Source organism: Bufo gargarizans, chromosome 1 (assembly GCF_014858855.1).
Source record: "Bufo gargarizans isolate SCDJY-AF-19 chromosome 1, ASM1485885v1, whole genome shotgun sequence".
Taxonomy (NCBI): Eukaryota; Metazoa; Chordata; class Amphibia; order Anura; family Bufonidae; genus Bufo; species Bufo gargarizans.
Genome location: NC_058080.1, coordinates 573,921,807 through 573,942,505, shown reverse-complemented (window position 1 = coordinate 573,942,505; position 20,699 = coordinate 573,921,807). Strand labels below are relative to the sequence as shown.

Sequence of the window (20,699 nt, the reverse complement as noted above, 5' to 3'; positions counted from 1 at the left end):
TGGGGCATAGTAACATAGTTTGTAAGGCTGATAAAAAAAAAATCAATTTGTCCATCCAGTTCAGCCGGTTATCCTGCAAAGTTGATCCACAGGAAGGCAAAAAGCCATATGAGGTAGAAGCCAATTTTCCTCATTTTAGGGGAAAATACTCCTTCCCGACTATTCAGGCAATCAGAATAACTCCCTGGATCAAGAACCCATCTGTAGTAACTGTAACCTGTATTATTACACCCTAGAAATCTCTTATAAAATATTCAAATAGTTTTCCAACGACAGATGTTAAACTTACCAGCCGATAGTTTCCTCATTTTTTTTTTTTCTTTTTACTCCTTTTTATATATTGGCACCACATTTGCAAAGCACCAATCCTAATTTTATAAAATATAACTCATTTTAATAAATCTAATTATCAGCCATCACAATAGTAAATGACTGTAGGTGTCAAATATGTATAAATAGATACTACCTTTGGTTCTTTTTGAATATATGCTTTTGTGATATTTAATCAAATCTTATTTGTTATTGGTTTTTTAAAGTAATTAGAATACGATGACACATTAATGTGATATTTTTTTTTCCAGATCTCTTGCTTGATGCTTTGGAATTATGTAAATATACTCACATAGCCATGGAACTTTATAGGCAATGTGAAATTGAAGACTATGGTTTCATAACTAAAGTAAGTTTTATGTTTGGGTTTTCGTTTCCTTTTGTTTTTATTAATTTTTATTGCATGCAGTACTAGTAGCATAGACCTAGATTCACATCTACAGTGGAGTGTCAGTCAGGGGCCTTCATCGCAGATTCTGTAAAAATACGACAAAATACCACTACATGCAATTCTGGAAAACTGATGACTTTGTTATAGTCAATAGGTGTCGTTAGTGTCCAGGATATCCCGCTCCATTTTTATTTATTTTTCTGTTCTTTCATTGGAAAAGGAAAAAAAAATAAAAATTTACCACAGATTTGAACCTAGTCTACACAGGCTATGGTGTAAGTGATAAAAGTTCTTACAAATATCCCAGAATGTTGTCTTGGCTTTTTACTGCATTTATTGCTTGTAACTTCTGCCCACCTTCACAGAATGCCAGTTTTGGTGGTGAAAGAGACCATTATGAAGAGTGGACTTTTGAAGATTTCTTTAATGAAGATGGAATTGTCCTTGATCCATTGGTGGTTCTGCCAGTTGCTTATGACTTAACTACTGCTTTTGTTCCAAGTATAATTGGTAATTAATTATCTATTAACTTGTTTAAAGGGGTTGTCTCAAAATCAACATGAATCTCCTATCCATCAGATGGACTATAAGTGTCTGATCATGGGGGTCCCATCACTGGGACTGTCATTATTCAGGAGGACGAGGTTCCTGCGTCCACCATTTGTACCATTGCAGCTTTCAAAGTCTGAGACTGATGGAGGCAGCGGAGTACAATGCTATCTTTGTTAGTCCCAGTGCCATGACACCAGCTGACCATTGCCATTTAAAGGGAACCTGTCACATCGAAAATGTATTTTAAACAGCGAGCATAACCTTATCGAAGTCTGTAACTTGTTTCCAAAGTTGGTTTTGTCCTTGGTGTCAGATGCACCTAATGGCAAAAAAATAAATTAAAATTTATTCTTTTGCCCGCATCATGTAAATAAGGCTACTTTCACATTTGCGGCAGTGTGATCTGCCGATTTTAGATGTGACTGAAAGCATTTGTGAGACTGATCTGGATGCGGATCAGTCTCACAAGTGCATTGCAAGAATGGATCCATCTCTCCGCTTGTCATGCGGACAGACGGATCCATCTTGTATTTTTTTTTCACATTTTTACCGGTCTGCGCATGTGCAGGACGGATCCGGTATTTTGAATCGGCTCCGGCACTAATACATTCCTATGGGGAAAAAAGTATTCCGTTTTTTTCGCTGGAAATAAAACCGTAGCATGCTACCGTTTTATCTTTTGCCTGATCAGTCAAAACAACTGAACTGAAGGCATCCTGATGCATCCTGAACGGATTACTCTCCAAATGCATGGGAATGTGCCTGATCAGTTCTATTCCGGTATAGAGCCCCTGTGACGGAACTCTATGCTAGAAAAGAAAACCGCTAGTGTGAAAGTACCCTTAGGCTCTTGAAGCCAAGGGAGCAGCGGCTTTCTCTCCTGAAGTCGAGCTCGCTGCGCCCCCTTTCCCCACCTCTAAGCATTTGATTGATAGATGTTCAAATTCCTGTCATGTCAAGTTCTAAATCCCTTGCATGTACAGTGTCCCTGTTATTCCTGCTCATTGCGTATGTGCCGACTCGCGTGTGCGCTACTAAACCTTCACAGGTGTGAACGTCATACGCTTGTGAATGTTTAGTGGTACGCATGCAAGTCGGCGACTGTGCATTGAGCCGCTGGGAACACGGACGTGGTACATGCACAGGATTTAGACCCTGCATTTGGCATGTTAGGAATTTGAACATCTATCAATGAAACGCTTAGGGGCAGGAAAGGGAGTGCGGCAAGCTTGACTTCGGGAGAGAAAGCCGCTGCCCCTTTACTTAAAAAGCCTAGTTTACAGGACGCGGGCAGTGGAATAAGTTTGTTTTTTTTGGTTTGTTTTTTGCTATTGGGTGCCTCTGACATAAAGAACAAAACCAATTTTGGCAACAAGTTACAGACTTCTAGAAGGTAATGCTAGCCGTTTAATATGCGTTTCTCGTACTTTTTTCCATTGGGGGACACAGACCATGGGTATAGCTTAGAGGTATTCGTAGGAGGGACACTATGCAAATACAAAAGAGCTCCTCCTCCTCGGGCTATACCCCCCGACTCCACCAGGAGGAACTCAGTCTTTGCTTAGTGTCTGGTGAAGGAGGTTGACACTTTTTCATTAATCTCCCTTTTGTTATTTTTCTTCCAGCTGGGGACGCAGGTCAGCATTGCGCCTTCCTGGTCCCCCATGGAGTGCCCGCCTGTTGGACGTTGCCAGGCTGCCTCCATTATCCCCCCAAGAAGGCAAGTGGATCCGGGCTCGACCTGTCAGCTCCGACATCCCACCAGCTTCTGGGTCACCTGCTGCCCCCCTCCACCAGAGCACTGCTCTCCTGAACAAGGAGTCGGATGTCTGAAGAGGTGCATCCCTGCTGGTCCTGGAGTCGAGGGAGAAGATCTGGTTGCATTGTTGTTCTGTCTGGGGCGCAAGGGTCAAGGAGGCACTTAACTGGGCAGGCGTCTCTGGACACTCCGGCTTCTTCTCTGGCGGCATATCATGTCTCTGAGCGGCGCTGCTTTATCTCACAAGCAGCGCACTTCCCCCTCCGGTCTCCGCTTCTCTGGGCTTGTCATCCCTCTTGCTGGGGACGCCTTACTTTAGTTTTTTCTACGCTGAGCAGCGCCGAGGGCCATTTTATTTCCCTTCTTTAAACAGAGCGAGCACACGCTCTTTTCGTGCTCCTATGATGCGATCGGGGGGAAGGGGGGGGGAGCCTAATCATGGCTGGGGGGTGGAGCCTAATCGGCACTCCGGCTCCTTCCTGCTGCTGCTGAGAAGTTTCTGAACTGAACGGCTGCTCCCCCGCTCCTCTCTGGATTAGTTACTTGTGCTCTTGCCTAAGCGGTAGGATTTTTTCTCTCTCTACTGATTCCAGTCACTTTTGTGAAGAGACCATCATGCCGATAAGACCTCTTCTCAGACCCCAATGGGGTCCTGTATGGAGTGTCTGCTCCCACTTTCGGGCACTGGTGCCTGTGCCTCCTGCCCTGCCCCTGGACAGAATCACCTTTCTTCCCCTTCTCTTGCCCAGTCCAGCCCCCCCCCAGGTCACTGCGGACCCCGCTTGGGCATCTGCCATGTCCAGCGCGGCCGCTGATTTGGCCCTGTTCGCCAAGGCAGCCATGTCTTTTATGGAACGTATGTCCGTTTCCAATCCTGCGGCGCCAACCACTCCGTCCTCTCACAGTGGTTCCCGCAGAGGACGCCTGACTACTAAGAGGCAGAGTGAGCGACAGCATCCCTCCTCGGATGACTCCACTTCTCCCCCTCGGCTAGAAGCTTGCTCAGACTCCCCATCCCCCCCCCCCCCCCCCGGCTCGGACGAGGTCACGGAGCGGGACCTTCCGCCAAAGCTCTCCACCATGGTGGCTGATCTAGTAGCGGCTGTCCGTGACTCCTTTAATCTCCAAGGGGATTCTCCTCCTTCCACTAGGAGGGAGTTCGCCCTTTTTCCTCCCCAAAAAACGGAGGCTGCTGTCTTTCCGGTCCATGAGGAATTTTCCGCTGTCATAGCCAGGGCATGGAACCGTCCTAATCAGAAGTTTTCCGCCACAAAACGCATAGATACTCTCCATCCTTTCCCGGCGGACAGCGTGGAGAAGTGGTCTTCTCCCCCTAGGGTGGACCCCCCGGTAGCCAGGTTGGCCAAAAACACGGCCCTCCCTGTCCTGGACAGCTCCTCTCTGCAGGACGCTGTGGACAGTCGTCTAGATTCTCTGGCCAAATCCATATTCTCACTGGCGGGCACATCCCTGCGACCTGCCTTTGCCTCGGCATGGGTGGCCAGAGCTCTCTCAATGTGGCTGCAGCGCCATCACCATGACCTGGCGGACCAAGGTGCATCTGCGGACACACTGGATTTGGTTCTCCAGATGTCTCAGGCCTCCAAATTCCTCTGTGAGGCTTCCATGGACATCGGTTCCCTTTTTGCCCGCATTTCGGCCCTCTCGGTCATTCAACGCAGGGAGGTCTGGTTGAAGGTATGGGACGCTGATGCTTCCTCCAAGCGTTCCCTTGCGTACCCCCCCCCTTTGAGGGTGCCAGACTTTTTGGGGCTCAACTGGATGAGTTCATCTCTGCCGCTACTGGAGGCAAGAGCACTCACCTTCCCCAGCCTAGGGCTAAGCGCCCCTTTCAGGCGAGGACTTCCGGTTCTCGGTACCAGTCCTTTCGCCGATTCTCTGCGAACAAGTCGTCGCCTGTTTCCTCTGCAGGAGGGTCACAGGACTCCCGCAAGAAGCCCTCTTTTAAACCCCAGCCTACCTGGCACCCGAGGACACAGTCGACCCACCCTGCCGCTCCAAAGCAATCTTCTGCATGAAGGGGCCGCCTGCTTTCTTATCAGCAGGTTTGGAGGGCTCATGTTCAGGACGCATGGGCTCTCGAGATTGTAACGTCTGGTTACAAGATAGAGTTTGCGTCCAGACCACCGGGTTGTTTTTTCCTCTCACGTTCCGGGGGATCCGACCAGAGCCTCAGACCTCTTACGGGCAGTTTCTTCCCTTCTGGGCCGGGGAGTTATTACCCCCGTTCCTCCAGTGGAACAGAGCACAGGTTTTTATTCAAACCTGTTCGTGGTCCCAAAGAAAGCGGGGTCGGTGCGTCCGATCTTGGACCTAAAACTGCTCAACAAATCTCTACGGGTGCGGAGATTTCGAATGGTATCCCTCCGCTCTGTTATTGTTTCTCTTCTTCCAGGGGAGTTCCTCGCGTCTGTGGACATCCAGGACGCTTATCTGCATGTTCCAATCGCAGAATTTTACCAACGATTCCTGCGCTTCGCCATTGGGGGCTCGTCACTTTGTTTGTCGCCCTTCCTTTCGGGTTGGCAACCGCCCCTCGGGTCTTTACCAAGATCCTGGCACCGATCATGGCGCTTCTTCGTACCAGGGGCATTCCTTTGCTTCCCTATCTGGACGATATCCTGATAAGAGCCCCCTCGCTTCCGCAGGCCGAGGACAGCGTCCGGATCACTGTTCAGACTCTGGAACAGTTCGGCTGGATAATCAATTTCCCAAAGTCCTCTCTCCTCCCATCCCACCTTGGACACCTTGTCCGCCAGAGTGTTCCTGTCACCCTCCAAGTCCTCCCAGATCCAGGGGGCAGTGTCGCATCTACTGCGCTCCCAGTTCCTCTCCATACGGGAATGCATGCGTGTCCTGGGTCTTATGGTGGCCTCTTTCGAGGCCGTTCCATATGCCTAGTTTCACACTCGCTTGTTACAACAGGAGATCCTTCCACTCTGGACGATCGCATCCGCTTGTCTCGGCGGGTTCGGGCAGCTCTCCGTTGGTGGCTATGCCCATTGAACCTGAGGTCGGGGAGATCCTTTCTCCAAGGAGGAGCTCTTTTGTGATTGCATAGTGTCCCTCCTACTAATACCTCTAAGCTATACCCATGGTCTGTGTCCCCCAATGGAAAAGACGAGAAAAAGATTTTACAGGTGAGTTTCACAAAAAAAATCTCCTTTTTCTATGTGACAAGTTCCCTTTAAATGCATGACCCTCTTTCTCATGATTGGTAGTGGTCCCAACAGTGGGATACCCAGCGACCAGACACTTATCACCTATCCAAAGGATAGGTGAAGTGTCAATCTTGGGACAGGTCTTTGGTATAATTCTATAATCCCAACTTCACGTTAGAAAGACTAATTTATTTACTTTACAGGTCAAAAGCTGTATCCTCTCGATTGCGTGAATTCGGCCAACAGCCCATATATTAACGGTAATACCAGTGTTTTTATACATCCACCTGTTATAATTTACACACAGTGTTGTGTACAGTGATTGTCAAGTCTGGCTAAATTTGTATATTTTCTAAATCCTTCACTGAAATAATGAAATTTGCTGGAAAAAATATGTAAGATATCAGCATAGAATAGGGCAGGCGGCTGATTTAAAACTCTGAATCTTGCCCTTAAAGCCCCCAGAATACTTCTGCAGCATGTGAATGAGTTTATGTAAAACCCATTGCCTTGCATTGTACTTTTCAGTACAGAAAACCTTCAGCAATTACACCACAAACTTGATTTTATATTTTTTCCGTTCACATTTGGCATAGGATGGATCCCAGCAGACTCCATTGGGTGATTTGCATAATTTTTACATCAAGAACAGCTATGCATACTACTCTATGCTTGCTGTCAAATCTGCTGATAGAGCCTCCAAACCATGTGTGAACTAACTTATCCTTACGCTTCTGTGATGATAGAAGTAACACACTTTCACTCTTGATACTTTTATTCTATTATTGGTAGTATGTGTAAGAACTGCATTAATCATGTGTTTATTAAAATGTTGTTTTCTCGCTCATATCATTGGGGGACAGAGGACCGTGGGTATAGCTTGCTGCTGCTACTAGGAAGTGACAGTAGGCTGAAAACTGTTAGCTCCTCCCCTGCCAGCTATACCCCCTCCAGCCTGGAGAGACCATATCAGTTTTTAGCTTAGTGTTGTAGGAGGCAGACCTCGCTCCTTAGCAGGGTGGCTCTTGTGATTTATTTTATCTTATTTGTATCGTTTTTGTTTTTTACAGGTTTCTGGAGGGACACAGAGTCGCAGGGCTTCTCTGTCTCCCTGGGAGACTGGCCGGTGTCTGTTGTTCCCACCACCTTGCCTCCCCCAAGAAGACAAGTGGACCAGGGCAGCCTAGCTCCCCTGCTTCCTGCCAGCAAGAGGGCTACCTGCCCCAAACCCTTTACTGTCCGGTCCCCTGCCACTTAGGTGCCAGCGGCTGTAGAGGTGGCACTGCTGGTCTGACAAGGAAGGGTGAAGAACACAGACGAAGACAGGTGACTATGTCACAATCGGTTGCCCTTCCTCCCTTTCTCCTCGAAAGCCTCAGAACAGACCTGGAGAGGGGGTAGCGTCCTGGCCTCATTTCGGGGGGTTAAGTGCCGCCGCGTGCAGGCGACGCTCTGACATCGTCAGTTCTTGGCCACGGCAGCGTGGGTTAATGCTGCTGTGCATTTGCAGCTCTCTGCGGGGATACTTTCTGACACCATTCTGCGTCCCTCCTGCAGGCATGGCGGCACTCAATTTTATTTCCTACGGGCGCACGGGAGCTTCCAGTCGCGACAGAGTGGACATTCAGGGGGCGTGGCTTGAGGTAACTCACTCCAGTCATGCTCCTCAGCGTCCGAAGGGGGAGGGGCCATCTTTCCCACAGCAACAGTGTTCCTTCCCTCTTTTGCTTGGCTCTCCTCAGCGTGGTGAGATGCAGGACCTTGGTTACCGCCATTTCTGGTAGGACTATTGCTACCCCCCTCCAGCGTAGAGTAGCTGTGGCACACATGTCTGAACCAGTCAATACCTCTCCTCAGGCCACCTGCAGGGCCATCTACTATGCCTGCACTTTGTGCAAGGAAAAATCCCCTCGTGGACAGGCAACACCTCTGTGTTCTGCATGCCAGGCGCCTGCACAGAGCCATCCCTCCCCTCTACAGCCCTACAGAAGTACAGGACCATTCTGGCGGTGTGGAACCTGACAAGGCAAAGGCCCTGTCCCGGGCAGTGGAAGAACTTTCTAGAATCTCCCACTCCACCCTTTCTCTAATGGGTCGTTTGATTGAGAAATCACCACCAGTACAGTCTACACAGTCTCGGGGCGTACAATCCAGGAGCAGGCTTCCTAGCAAGCGTCCCAGAGCAGGTCACCATTCCTCCTCTGACGCTTCAACATCCCCCCCCTCCTCCCGATTCCCGATCACAGGCATCCTCGCTCTAAGGTGACACGCTGTCGGAGTGGGAGATTGTGGATTCGGATGTGGAGATGGATCCGGAGCAATCTTTCCAGATTACATCCATGGTGGATAGTCTAGTATCTGCTATCTGTGACACTTTCCAGGTAAAAGAGGACCGTCCCTCCACTAGCCACCAGGGGGTGTCATTTTTGCATACGAAGCAGGCCCTTAAATCTTTCCCCTTGCACAACGACTTTTCTGCGGTTGTAGCAAAAGCTTAGGACCATCCAGGTCTGCTCTTCCTGGTTCCGAAGCGGCTGGACCTACTCTATCCTTTTCCAGCTGATTACGTAGAAAAATGGATCTCTCCTCCGAAAGTGGACCCACCGGTCGCTCGCCTAGCTAAGAGCACGTCTATTCTGGTTGCGGATGGCTCCTCTCACCAAGACCCGGTGGACCGTCGCATTGAAGCGCTCTCTAAGTCTATATTTGCAGCCAGTGGATCGGTCCTGCGACCCATTTTTGCCTCGGCATGGGTGGCCAATGCAGTCTCGGAGTGGACCCTCCGTTTACACCAAGACCTGGCGGCGAATCTCCCACCTGCAGAGCACCATTCCTTGGCGGTCCAAATCTCTCAGGCAGGGAAGTACCTCTGCGAGGCGGCTTTGGACTATAGTACTATGGTCGCGGTCTCTTCGGCTCTCGCATTCTCTATTCGCCGGGAGCTCTGGCTTAAAGTTTGGGCGGCAGATTCCTCCCTTTTACCAGGTCTTGACTCTTTGGTTCCCGGCTCGACGAGATTATATCTGAAGCGACGGGTGGGAAGAGCACACATCTTCCACAACCCAAGGCGAAACGTTATTTTTGTCCTAGAGCTTCGTCCTCCCGTTATCAGTCCTTTCGGCGATACTCTGGCACCTGTCCGACAGCTGCATCGGCAGCCAGACCGCCCACACAGGACCAGCGTAAAAAGCCAACCTTTAAGCCCTAGCCGGCCTGGCATCCGTGGGGTCAGCCACCACGTTCCTCTTCCGGAAAACAGTCTTCCAAGGTGTGCCCCCCTCGCGGGTGGGGGGTCATCTCCTCCTCTTTCAGGAGATCTGGCGAGCTCACATCTCGGACGCATGGACACTCGAGGATGTCACCTCGGGTTACAAAATAGAATGCAAGTCCATCCCTCCCAACCCATTTTTTCCTCTCACAACCCCCCAGAGATCCAGTTCGGGCTGCGGCATTCTTTCAGACAGTCCAATCCCTTCTCACACGAGGGGTTATAACTCTGGTGCCCCTAGAGGAAAGGTTTACAGGTTTTTATTCAAACCTGTTTGTAGTTCCCAAAAAAGAGGGTGTGGTCCGTCCGGTGCTGGACCTCAAGGTGCTAAATCGCTTCCTCCGGATTCAACGGTTCAGGATGGAGTCCTTTCGCTCCATGATTGCTTCATTGGTCCAAGGCAATTCATACAGAGATAAATAGATAAAATATCCCAGGGCGCAAGAATCCAGTCTAGATAGTAATAGTAAATAGAAACGTATTTATTGCAGAAGTACAACGCGTTTCGGGGAGTAGTTCCCCTTCATCAGGTACATAACACTGCAGTGTTATGTACTTGATGAAGGGGAACTACTCCCCGAAACGCGTTGTACTTCTGCAATAAATACGTTTCTATTTACTATTACTATCTGGACTGGATTCTTACGCCCTGGGATATTTTATCTATTTATCTCTGTATCCTACCACTTCTTGGAGACTTCAGGGATCTCCGACAAGAAGTCATCCCTCCGCGGCTGCAGATCCACCAGTGAATCGTGACTCCATCGCATGTATTGACAAGCTTTTACTAGAGTTGTGCCTACAGATAGCACAACCACAAAAGGTGAACCCTGTACTGGAACCATTTATTTTATCTGTCTACCAACGGTATTACCCTATGGTGCGCCCTGCTTTGTTTTTAACAGCATAAAGTAAATCCTGTGGATCCAAGGCAATTCATGGCGTCCATAGACATTCAGGACGCCTACCTGCACGGTCCCCATCGCAGCCGTTCACCAACGTTTTCTTTGTTTCGCTTTTCATTCGTGCTATTACCAATTTGTCGCCCTGCCATTCGGCCTGGCGACAGCTCCGCGGGTATTCACAAAGTTACTCTGGGCCTTCTGCGGTCCAGAGGCATTACTCTTCTCCCTTATCTGGACGACATTCTGATCAAGGCTCTGACCGTCACTCAGTGCGAGGAAAGTCTTCGGATCACCCTGGACATTCTCCCGCTTCGGCTAGATAGTGAATCTCCCACAATCTGTCCACCCAGATCAGAATCCACCTTTGCATGATGCTGGATTCGGGCGCGGCATTGGTATGCCTACCACAGGACAAGAGACTGGACATCCAGCAGTCTGTGCGTCTGCTACTCCAGCGCCGCAGTACGTCTATCCACAATTGTATCCGGGTACTAGGGGTGATGGTGGCCTCCTTTTGAGGCAGTCCCATTTGCTCCGTTCCACACCAGGTCCTTTGAGCATGCCATTTTGTCCTCTTGGGACAAATTTCCGGATTCGATGGATCGGGAGATTCACCTGTCTCGGCAGGTACGGTCGGCACTCAGTTGGTGGATCGCACCTGCGCACCTGGATATGAGGAAATCCTTTCTCCTAGTCACATGGACGGTTATTACAACCGACGCCAGTCTTCACTGTTGGGGCGGAGTCTTCGCCACCTGGGCGGTCCAGGGCGTTTGGTCTCAATCGAAGTCCAAACTGCCCATCAGCATCTTGGAGCTCCGGGCCATTTATCTATCCCTTCAACATTGTACTTCCCTCCTGCAGGTCCGTCCGATCAGAGTGCAATCGGACAATGACACGGCAGTGGCTTATATCTACCACCAAGGGGGGGACCCACAGCCTGCCGGTGATGAAGGAATCCGCGAAGATCCTGCAGTGGGCGGAGGACCAAGTTCCGGTGATATTTGCAGTCCACATTCCGGGAGTGGACAATTGGACGGCGGATTTTCTCAGCCGGACGACGGTGGACCTGGGGGAGTGGTCTCTACATAAGGAGGTGTTCGAGGCTCTCTGTCACCGGTGGGGACATCCGGACGTGGACTTGATGGCATCCAGGCTCAATCTCAAGCTCCCGTGCTGCTTCTGTCGCTCAAGGGATCCTGAGGCACACGGTGTGGATGCTCCCGTGACTCCATGGGTTGACTTCTCGTTCCTGTACGTCTTCCCACCCTTACCTCTCCTGCCCCGGATTCTGCGCAGAATCAAGATTGAGAACATCCAGGCGATCCTGATTGCTCCAGACTGGCCTCGCTGAGCCTGGTATTCAGACCTCATTCTTCTTCTAGGGGACGCGCCGTGGCCTCTTCCACTCAGGGCCGACCTTCTTTCACAAGGTCCAGTCTTCCACTGCACTACGTTAAACGGCGTGGTTAGTGAGACCTTCATTTTGAGACTGAAGAGTTTCTCTGATAGTCATTCGGACAATGATTAGAGCCAGTAAACCCTCCTCATCCAAGATTTATTACAGGACTTGGAAGTCCTTCTTGCACTTCTGTGAGGAGCTCAACCTTCCTCCCAGGCGGTTTTTCCTTCCTAATATACTGGCATTTCTGCTGCAGTCCGGATTGAAGCTGGGTCTGGCGCTTAGTTAGTTGAAAGGACAGGTCTCTGCCCAGTCCATTTTTTTTCCAGAGACTCCTGGCCGGAATAGGTCTGATCTAGACCTTTATGCAAGGGGTGGCTCACACAGTGCCTCCTTATCGTCCCCCCTTGCATTCTTGGGACCTGAACTTAGATCTGGGTTCACTCCAGGCTGCTCCGTTTGAACCTCTGAGAGAGGTCTCCCTTCGCTTGCTCTCCTGGAAAGTGGCCTTTTTAGTGACCATCACATCTATCAGGAGGGTTTCAGAACTGGCAGCTCTTTCTTGCAAGGAGCCCTTCTTTGTGTTCCATCAGGATAAAGTGGTGCTTCGCCCAGTACTATCTTTTCTACCTAAGGTAGTATCAGCTTTTCACATTGACGAGGACATTGTTCTGCCCTTGTTTTGTCCGCAGCCTTCTCATTCGAGGGAGGGCTTGCTCCATCGTCTGGATGTGGTGCGGGCTTTGAAGACTTACCGGTCAGTCGTGGCGCACGGAGGCTTTTTGTCGTCCCAGAGGGTCCTCGTAAGGGTTTTGCGGCCTCCAAGGTGACTATTGCCCGGTGGATTTGATCGGCAGTTGCTGTGGCTTATCGCTCCAAGGACACGGCACCTCCTCCTGGGATCACAGCTCACTCTACCAGAGTGGTCAGGGCTTCTTGGGCTCACCTACACCACGCTTCTGCGTCCCAATTGTGTAAGGACGCGACCTGGTCCTCCTTACACACCTTCACAAAATTGTACCGGGTGCATTCTTTGGCCTCGGCGGATGCTGCTCTCGGCCGCAGGGTCTTGCAGTCCGCAGTGTAGTGACTTCCATGAGGGAGTTGCTTTCTTGGGGGTTTTGTCTTCCCTCCCCCGGGATTGCTTTAGGATGTCCCACGGTCCTGTGTCCCCCAATGATATGAGCGAGAAAACAAGATTTTTGTGAACTCACCTGTAAAATCTCTTTCTCGCTTTATTCATTGGGGGGCACAGCTTCCACCCAATGTTCTTAGTGCGGCATCTGGGGTACATGGATTGCCAGTTGGGACCTTGTTTTTGGTTTGGTCTTATGGCACTGTGCAGTTGTTAACAGTTTTCAGCCTAGTGTCGCCTCCTAGTGGCAGCAGCAAGCTATACCCACGGTCCTGTGTCCCCCAATGAATAAAGCGAGAAAGAGATTTTACAGGGGAGTTCACAAAAATCTCGTTTTTTTGTTTCAACAGGAGAAAATTCACTGCTACCTGCTAAGACACCTATATTGGCATTGTTGGAAAATTTGCAGGAATGCAGCCAGTGTGAACTTACTTTGCAACTCATGATTAGGGCATTTGGCACTTGTCTACAACATGGTGTTTCAAATAATATGGACAATCATTTGAGTGTAAAGGTATAGTAACATTTGTGCTAACTAACATTCGTGATTAGTATTCATGGCCTGAACTTTTAAGAGTAGATTTACAATTGTAATACAGAGTAATACAATTGCCTAGGGCAGTGGTGGCGAACCTATGGCATGGGTGCCAGGGGCGGCACTCAGAACCCTCTCTGTGGCACCCGCACCCTGGAAAAAAATAAGTCTATAGTGTGGCGTACCAATATGCCTTAGACTTTTCCTGCCATTCATCAGCGCAGGGCATACTAACAGCACAGGCAGCACTTTGAATGTAGGCAGGCAATTATAGCTAAATGATTAAGTAAATGGAAGATATACTATTGTTGTTCAGGTTAACTTGCCATGTTGGCATTTTACGATAAATAAGTGGGTTTTGGGTTGCAGTTTGGGCACTCTGTTGCAAAAGGTTCGCCAACAGTGGCCTGGGCTATAAGGCGATCCTATCACTTTTATGTTTGTTTTTTAATACATTGTTCATTGTACTGACATTCCAGATATGTATCTAGTTGTTTTACTGTCTATATTGCTACGTAAGATAATATTTCCAAACCGCTTTAAAGGGAATCTGTCATCTCCAAGACACCCTCTAAACTAGAGTAAGCAGTGTATAGTGTAAGTGACGCTGAGTAATTTTTATCTTCATACTCACTTAAAATTCTGACACTGTGCTCCCCCAAACCAGCAATAAAAGGCATTGAAAGCACTCCTCTCTGAGTCCCCCCCATTATGTGTGTGAGCTCAGGAGTCCTCTCAATGTATTTTACTGCTGGATTGTCAGAGCACGGCATTGGAATGCAAGTGAGTATGAAGATAAAAATGACATAACTGTACTCAGCATCACTTACACTATATAGCGCTTACTCCATTTTTTTTTTTTTTTTTTTGGGAGGTGACCGATTCCCTTTAAAACATATGAGTCACTAATCTGTATCCTTCGGTTTCTTTGAGTAGAAGGCAAAACATTTTTGCCTATTTTTGGTTTCTTATTTAAGCCCTTTAGCCCCTTCAGGCATTTGGACGTAACTGTACATCCAAATTCCAAGTGACTTACTGCATTTTGACGTACAGTCACGTCCAATCTGCTTACTGGAGCTGTGACACTATAAAGTGTCGCAGCCCCGGAGTCTCCGCTCTGGGTCCAAACTGGCTGTTGCTTGAAGGGGTTAAATGGAACATTTTGTTACCTCTAACTTTGTGTTACATTTTTAGCTACATGATGAAAAAGTGATGGCAGAAACAAGAACATTTATAACAGTACTGGGAGAGAAAACAGTTGCAATAATTAAAGACACTGCAATGGCATTATTACATAAGGTGAGAAAAGATTATGTTCATCATACAAAGGAATCTGTCCCCCCGAAATGCGGTGTAATCCGCAGGCAGGAGACGCGGAGCAAAATATGTAAAAAAAAATTCTTCTAAACTTTAAACCTCTGCTGTTTCTGAACCGAACACCACCCCCGTGTACAGCTATCAGTGACTGACAGCTATCTCCAGTGGCGTAACTAGAACTAACTGGGCCCCACAGCAATATTTTGCGTTCTCTTTAAACTAAAACATTAATAGCAAAAAATTTAAAAGGAATGTCATGTATTTCATTTTAGTTTTGCTAATTAGAGAAGAAATAATGGAGAGATTGCCTATTGAAAATGCGCCAGTTTATTTGGTGCAATTTGTGCCAAAAACTGGCATACATGCTTTGCACCACATTTATCAAGTATTTGACACTTTTATATCCTTTTTAAGCCTCCTTCAAAAAGGGACATGGGCTAATCAGAAAGTGGATATGAATTATGGTATAAGGAGGCATGGCTCAATTGCATCTCCTTCCACCAAAATTTTGGTGCATTTTTGGAGTAAAAGTAAGCCATCTTATACGTGGCATACACTTAGAATAGACAGTTAAGGATGCTACAGATGATTTTTATTTTTTTTTGTATAGAAGGGCCAGAATAAATGTAAAAAATAATCCCTACTCTCCTCACTGATCTTCTGTCGTTCAGACACTGCAGCAGCGCCTGATGCTCCTTACTTTCTGGATCCACTCAAGTACTGCTGGGACTGGGCTGCAGCCGCTAATTGGCTAAGCAGGCATTTCCATTTCGTTGAACAGAAGGTGGTCAGCAGCGACACTGTGCAGCATTGAACTGGAAATGCAAATAATGCTCATTTTTGTGTTTTTAACCCCATTTAAGAAAAATCCATCCCCTTTGGCAACCTGCTTAAATCTTTTGCGTATTCTGTCTTCTGGAATTGGCCAGTGTGTAAACTGGAATGTTAAAAAAATATAAACATTATAATACCTGGTTTAAATAATGTTATTTTCATTACTTGAAATTAATTGCAATAGCTTTATATTTAGGTCAATGATGATTCTTGTGCCTCTGTCATTACTAGAGGTGCTGTATGACGGCTTTTGTTGTGTATATTTATTTATTCATTTAATTGAGACAGGTTTTCAATTGTCGAGTGGTGGATTGTAACCTTGCACTGGCGTACTGCTCTTTACTCCCCAAGAAAGAAGTGTTTGCAAAACTTTGGGATGTCATAAGCAACTCGTGGCAAAATTACAACAAGATTTTGGTATGTTGATGATTACATGATACACCCGTTGGGACAGTTTTAAACTTGTGTATTTTTCTTTCAGAATAAAACATGATGATCTCTTTTGTAGGCTGTAGCAGTGGTTGGAGCCCAGCTTGCCTATGTGTATCATGAAAAAGAAGAATGGATTAAATTTCAGGAGCTTATCACTGATGCCAAGTGGGGAATCCAGCTCTGCAACATTGGAGTAAGTCAAATCTTAGGCACATATATTGGGCAGGTGATGTGTTCTCTGCAACATTATAATAAAAATAACAGTTTATTTGAAGAGACTCATGGCTGTTTTTACGTACTGGTTTCCATAATAATTTTTCTTCTTTAAAATGTTAATATGTGGACATTGATAATGCTTATTTGGACTAAAAAAACACACAGAACAAGAGGAAATCTCCGGACCACAGAACAGGAAGTCTTGTCATGGTAACACCAGAAAATCTTCTTATCCTAGACTTGTAAATTCAGGTCCTGATAACCTGACATGGAAAGAAGCCATTTCTTTAATTAGTGGGGTGTTCATTTAACACTGCTTTGTCTTTTCCTTAAATATTAATAGCAAGGTGCATACTGTATACCAGAAGAATTTATATAATGGAATTGTTAATGCGCAGTATCCTTCCTCTGATTACATTATATAGTAAGATCCTTTGGCAATAAACAATATGTGTACCGTATTTTTCACCCTATAAGACGCACCTAGGTTTTGGAGGCGGACAATAAGAAAAATAATATTTATTGACGATATTCATTGGGGGACACAGGATCCGTGGGTATAGCTATGTCCTCTAGGAGGCGTTGACACTAGGTAGAAGCTGTTAGCCCCTCCCCTGGCAGCTATACCCCCTCCAGCCTGGCGAGAGAGCTTTAGTTTTTTGTAGTGTCAATAGGAGGCAATTTTTTTTATTATTATTTTTTCTCTCCTTCTTTTTCTGGTGGGAAACAGTGGTCGCCTAGCCTCCCTGTTCTCCCGGGGGGAGCATGCCAGCGTTGGTCGCCTTGCTGCCTCCTCCCCCACAAGAAGACAAGGTGGACCAGGACAGCCTCGCTCCCCTGCATCCCGCCAGGGAAAGCGTCACCCATCCAAGTCCCTCTTCCTGTGTCCTGCCACTACGGTGCCAGTAACTGAAGGGGTGACCCTGCTGGAGAAGAGGAAGGGTGAAGCTGGCGGCAGGACAGATAAGTAATACTTGCTCTCGGCCAGAAGCTGCACTCTCCGGTCTTCTGTGTGACTCTACCGGCAGGGGGTGATCTTTATTAGACATCTTTGAGCCTGCCATCTGCGGGGGTTCCACTGTGAACGGACGGAGTACATTCAGCGGGAGGGGGTGGGACCTATCTCGGGCGCTCCGGGCCGGATGCATACCTCCCGCTTACAGGACGGGCGGCGCTCCACATAGGCGGGCAGCCTGCTAGCGGAGCACCGTCACAACTATACAGGAGCTGCAGGGGTTACAGTTCGGCAGCACTGCGGGGGTTATGGATCGGCGCGTGCACCGCCGCAGCAAAGTGGAGCGGAAGATCGCTGGACCTGAGGGGGCGGGACCTTCTCTTCCCACCACAGCGCTCAGGAAGCTCTTCTCAGGGGACATCCACCTACGGCGTCGCTCGCTCCTGGCTCTGGTAGGAACTGTTGTCTCCTCTCCTCAGGTCACTGTACCCTCTCCAGCCTCAGGTGTGTCCTTCCCTGGGTAACCATCATGTCTGATCCCACAGGTGCTCATCCTAAGCTGCCCGTAGCTGTCCTTTATGCCTGCTCCATGTGTCAGGCAAAATTCCCTTATTGGCAACCAGATTCGGTCTGCACTGCTTGTCAGGGGCCTCCCTTCAGCCCGTGATGCTGCCTTCCCCTCTGGCATCTGAGTTGCCGGATTGGGCCAGAACCCCCTCTCGGGCGGTAGAAAACCTCTCTAAAATCTCCCAATCCACCCTATCTATAGTGGGTCGTTTGGTTCAGAATCTGCCACCAGCAGAGGCTGCAATCCGTCAGCACACGGCATTCACAAAAGCGTCCCAGAGTAGATCACGTTTCTTCCTCTGACGCATCTCCCTCTCCACCCCGTGTAAGATCTCACTCCGTTTTTCTTATCCTGGGGACGTGCCGTCTGAAGGAGAGGTAGCCGATGGATCCTCCCTGAAGACCGTTGGATGGAGTCCTTGACTAAGTCCCTCTTTGCAGCTATCGGGTCGGCCCTTTGAAAGGGTGGCAAAGGCAATCTGAGTGGGGCAGCCAGCTTGATCAGGACCTGGTATCTGAGGTCCCTGCTCAGGATCTCCCGGTCAGAGTCCAGTCGGACAACGCCACAGCGGTGGCGTACATCAACCACCAGGGGGGAACACGCAGCTTCGCAGTGATGCAGGAATCTGCCAAAATCTTACGGTGGGCGGAGGCCCAGGTACCGGCGATTTCAGCAATCTACATCCCGGGTGTGGAGAACTGAACTGCGGACTTCCTCACAGGACGACAATAAATCCGGGTGAGTTGTCTCTCCACCCGGAGGTGTTCGAGGCGATCTGTCTATGTTTGGGTCGCCCGGACGTGGACTTGATGGCCTCAAGACTCAATCTGAAACTTCCTCTCCCGAGCAAGAGATCCGGAAGCTTGCGGCGTGGACGCCCGGATCTCCCCTTGGCAGGGGTTCTCCCTCTTTTACTTGTTTCCTCCTACCCAGGGTTCTACGGAAAATCAGGATGGAAGGCATTCTGACGATCCTAGTCACCCCGGATAGGCCCCATCGCGTGTGGTACACATACCTCGTTCTCCTTCTAGGAGACGTTCCTTGGTCACTGCCACTCAGAGTCAACCTTTTTTCGCAGGGAACATTCTTCTATCAGCATTTAAGGTCTCTTCGTTTGCCGGGGTGGCTATTGATACCGCCATTCTGACGCGAAGAGGTTTTTCGGCGGATGTCATCCACACTATGATTCAGGCCAGGAAGCCTGCATCGTCCAGGATATATTACAGGACCTGGAGGTCCTTCCTGGGTTTCTGTGAAAGCCGGCACATTCCCCTACTTCATTTTTCTCTCCCCTGTCGGGAAGTAATAATTCAATCAAGAATTATTAATTATGGTCATAAAAATAATTAACCATAAAAAATTAAAATTGATAAAATTTGTCATAAATTCTTTAAATCATGACCTGGTGAATTGTAGACAAACTAATCGATACAATTCACATCTGAGTCCGACTTTTTACTCAGATAAGTTCTTTTGACGTGAGATGACGTTAATGATAAAAAATGTAGTCCTGCATTATACAATAATACACAGGTATAAAAATATGCAGATTTATTGGTTACAAGGTTATAAACCTATATAAGTAAATAAACACAATGATACATGCAAATTAATATATATCGTTAATATAAAGCATTATAAGCTTAACAATACACGTGAGTGGAAATAACTTGTCACATTATAACAAAGCTATTATTAGGTTAGGATATCAAATAGGAACATAATTTATATACATTAATTCTGTTCAGAGAAAACCTCATGATGTCAAGGTGGGCATGTCTAATCCTAGACATCAATATGGAATGCTAAATACATTCCACCCCCCTCTAACCAACTACACATCACATGACTTCAAGATGGGCAAATCCATCCAAGGATATAACTTAGAAGAGATAACTGTATCCTTCTACCCCATCCTGGACTGTTTTCACACATATGACTTTGGTAAGACTATTAAGACAAATAACAGGGATCTAGGATCTTTGCTAGACCATATCTTAAATGGAAAGGACTTTAAAGTATATCTGTCATATTTATTTTTTTGAGTTTTGGATTGTGGTGATTAATATCTCCTTGGTGGCCCTATTTCAACTTCTCACTGTGTATTCAATTACCCCTTAATTCCACAGTTTTGTTCCCTGTACTGCCTACTTTTACCTTTGCTTAAAATAGGGTTGCTAGGCATGTTCCGTCTATCTGTTGGACTGAGTACGAGAAGCAGGCTGCATGCAAGGTCAGATTACTGACAGCCAGGGACTGTAAGTAAATGATTAAAGCCAGGTCCTCCCAAGCAGCTGATAACGGTGCCTGGGCTGTGTGCACTTCTTCCTGTCCCTGCGCTTGGCAGACGCTCCCTCACTCAGCAGAGCTGGAGAAGTAGAGTTGAAGCAGAGCAGGGAAGGGAGATCTGCCGTCTGCTCAGTGTATAAATGACAGCAACATGTGGTAAGAGGATCCCTTTGTGCTGCAGGAGATTAACCCTTTAGGGGGGAGGGCTCTGGTTACTGACACTTTTGGGGGGGGCTATTGTTACTGGCTAGTGAGGGCAGACGGGATTAGCCTCAGGGTGAGGGCAGTGGCGGCCATCTTAACTAAATAGTGAAATTGCAGTTTTATGCAGACTGGTTGCTAAGGGCTGAATCTTATTAAATATGGGGTAAGTCAGTCTAATAGTAACTGATTCTGGAATATCATGTTATTAGTAACTACATATATGAAAATTGAAATTAGGGTCTAAGTGTGACAGTTATACTTTAAACAAGTCTTTCCTGTGGGAATCCATCTATGATTTTTTTTTTATATATATATATATATATATATATATATAATCAATCATTTAATGCTTTGCTAAATTATGAGTCATGACTCTTCTGCAGGTAGAATGAACCTGATTTTAAGCACAGGTAAAAGCAGGCAGT

General features: G+C 47.6%; 1 protein-coding gene across 1 annotated transcript in view; it reads left to right on the top strand.

The window, feature by feature from the left end:
* Positions 1-20,699, top strand: part of KNTC1 (kinetochore associated 1) — a 238,374-nt gene that overhangs the window by 159,877 nt on the left and 57,798 nt on the right. The window contains exons 36-42 of the mRNA XM_044275719.1: positions 582-679; positions 1,087-1,231; positions 6,418-6,474; positions 13,275-13,438; positions 14,654-14,758; positions 15,899-16,027; positions 16,119-16,235. Coding sequence (XP_044131654.1) covers positions 582-679; positions 1,087-1,231; positions 6,418-6,474; positions 13,275-13,438; positions 14,654-14,758; positions 15,899-16,027; positions 16,119-16,235 — 815 coding nt within the window. The remainder of the gene's footprint in view (positions 1-581; positions 680-1,086; positions 1,232-6,417; positions 6,475-13,274; positions 13,439-14,653; positions 14,759-15,898; positions 16,028-16,118; positions 16,236-20,699) is intronic.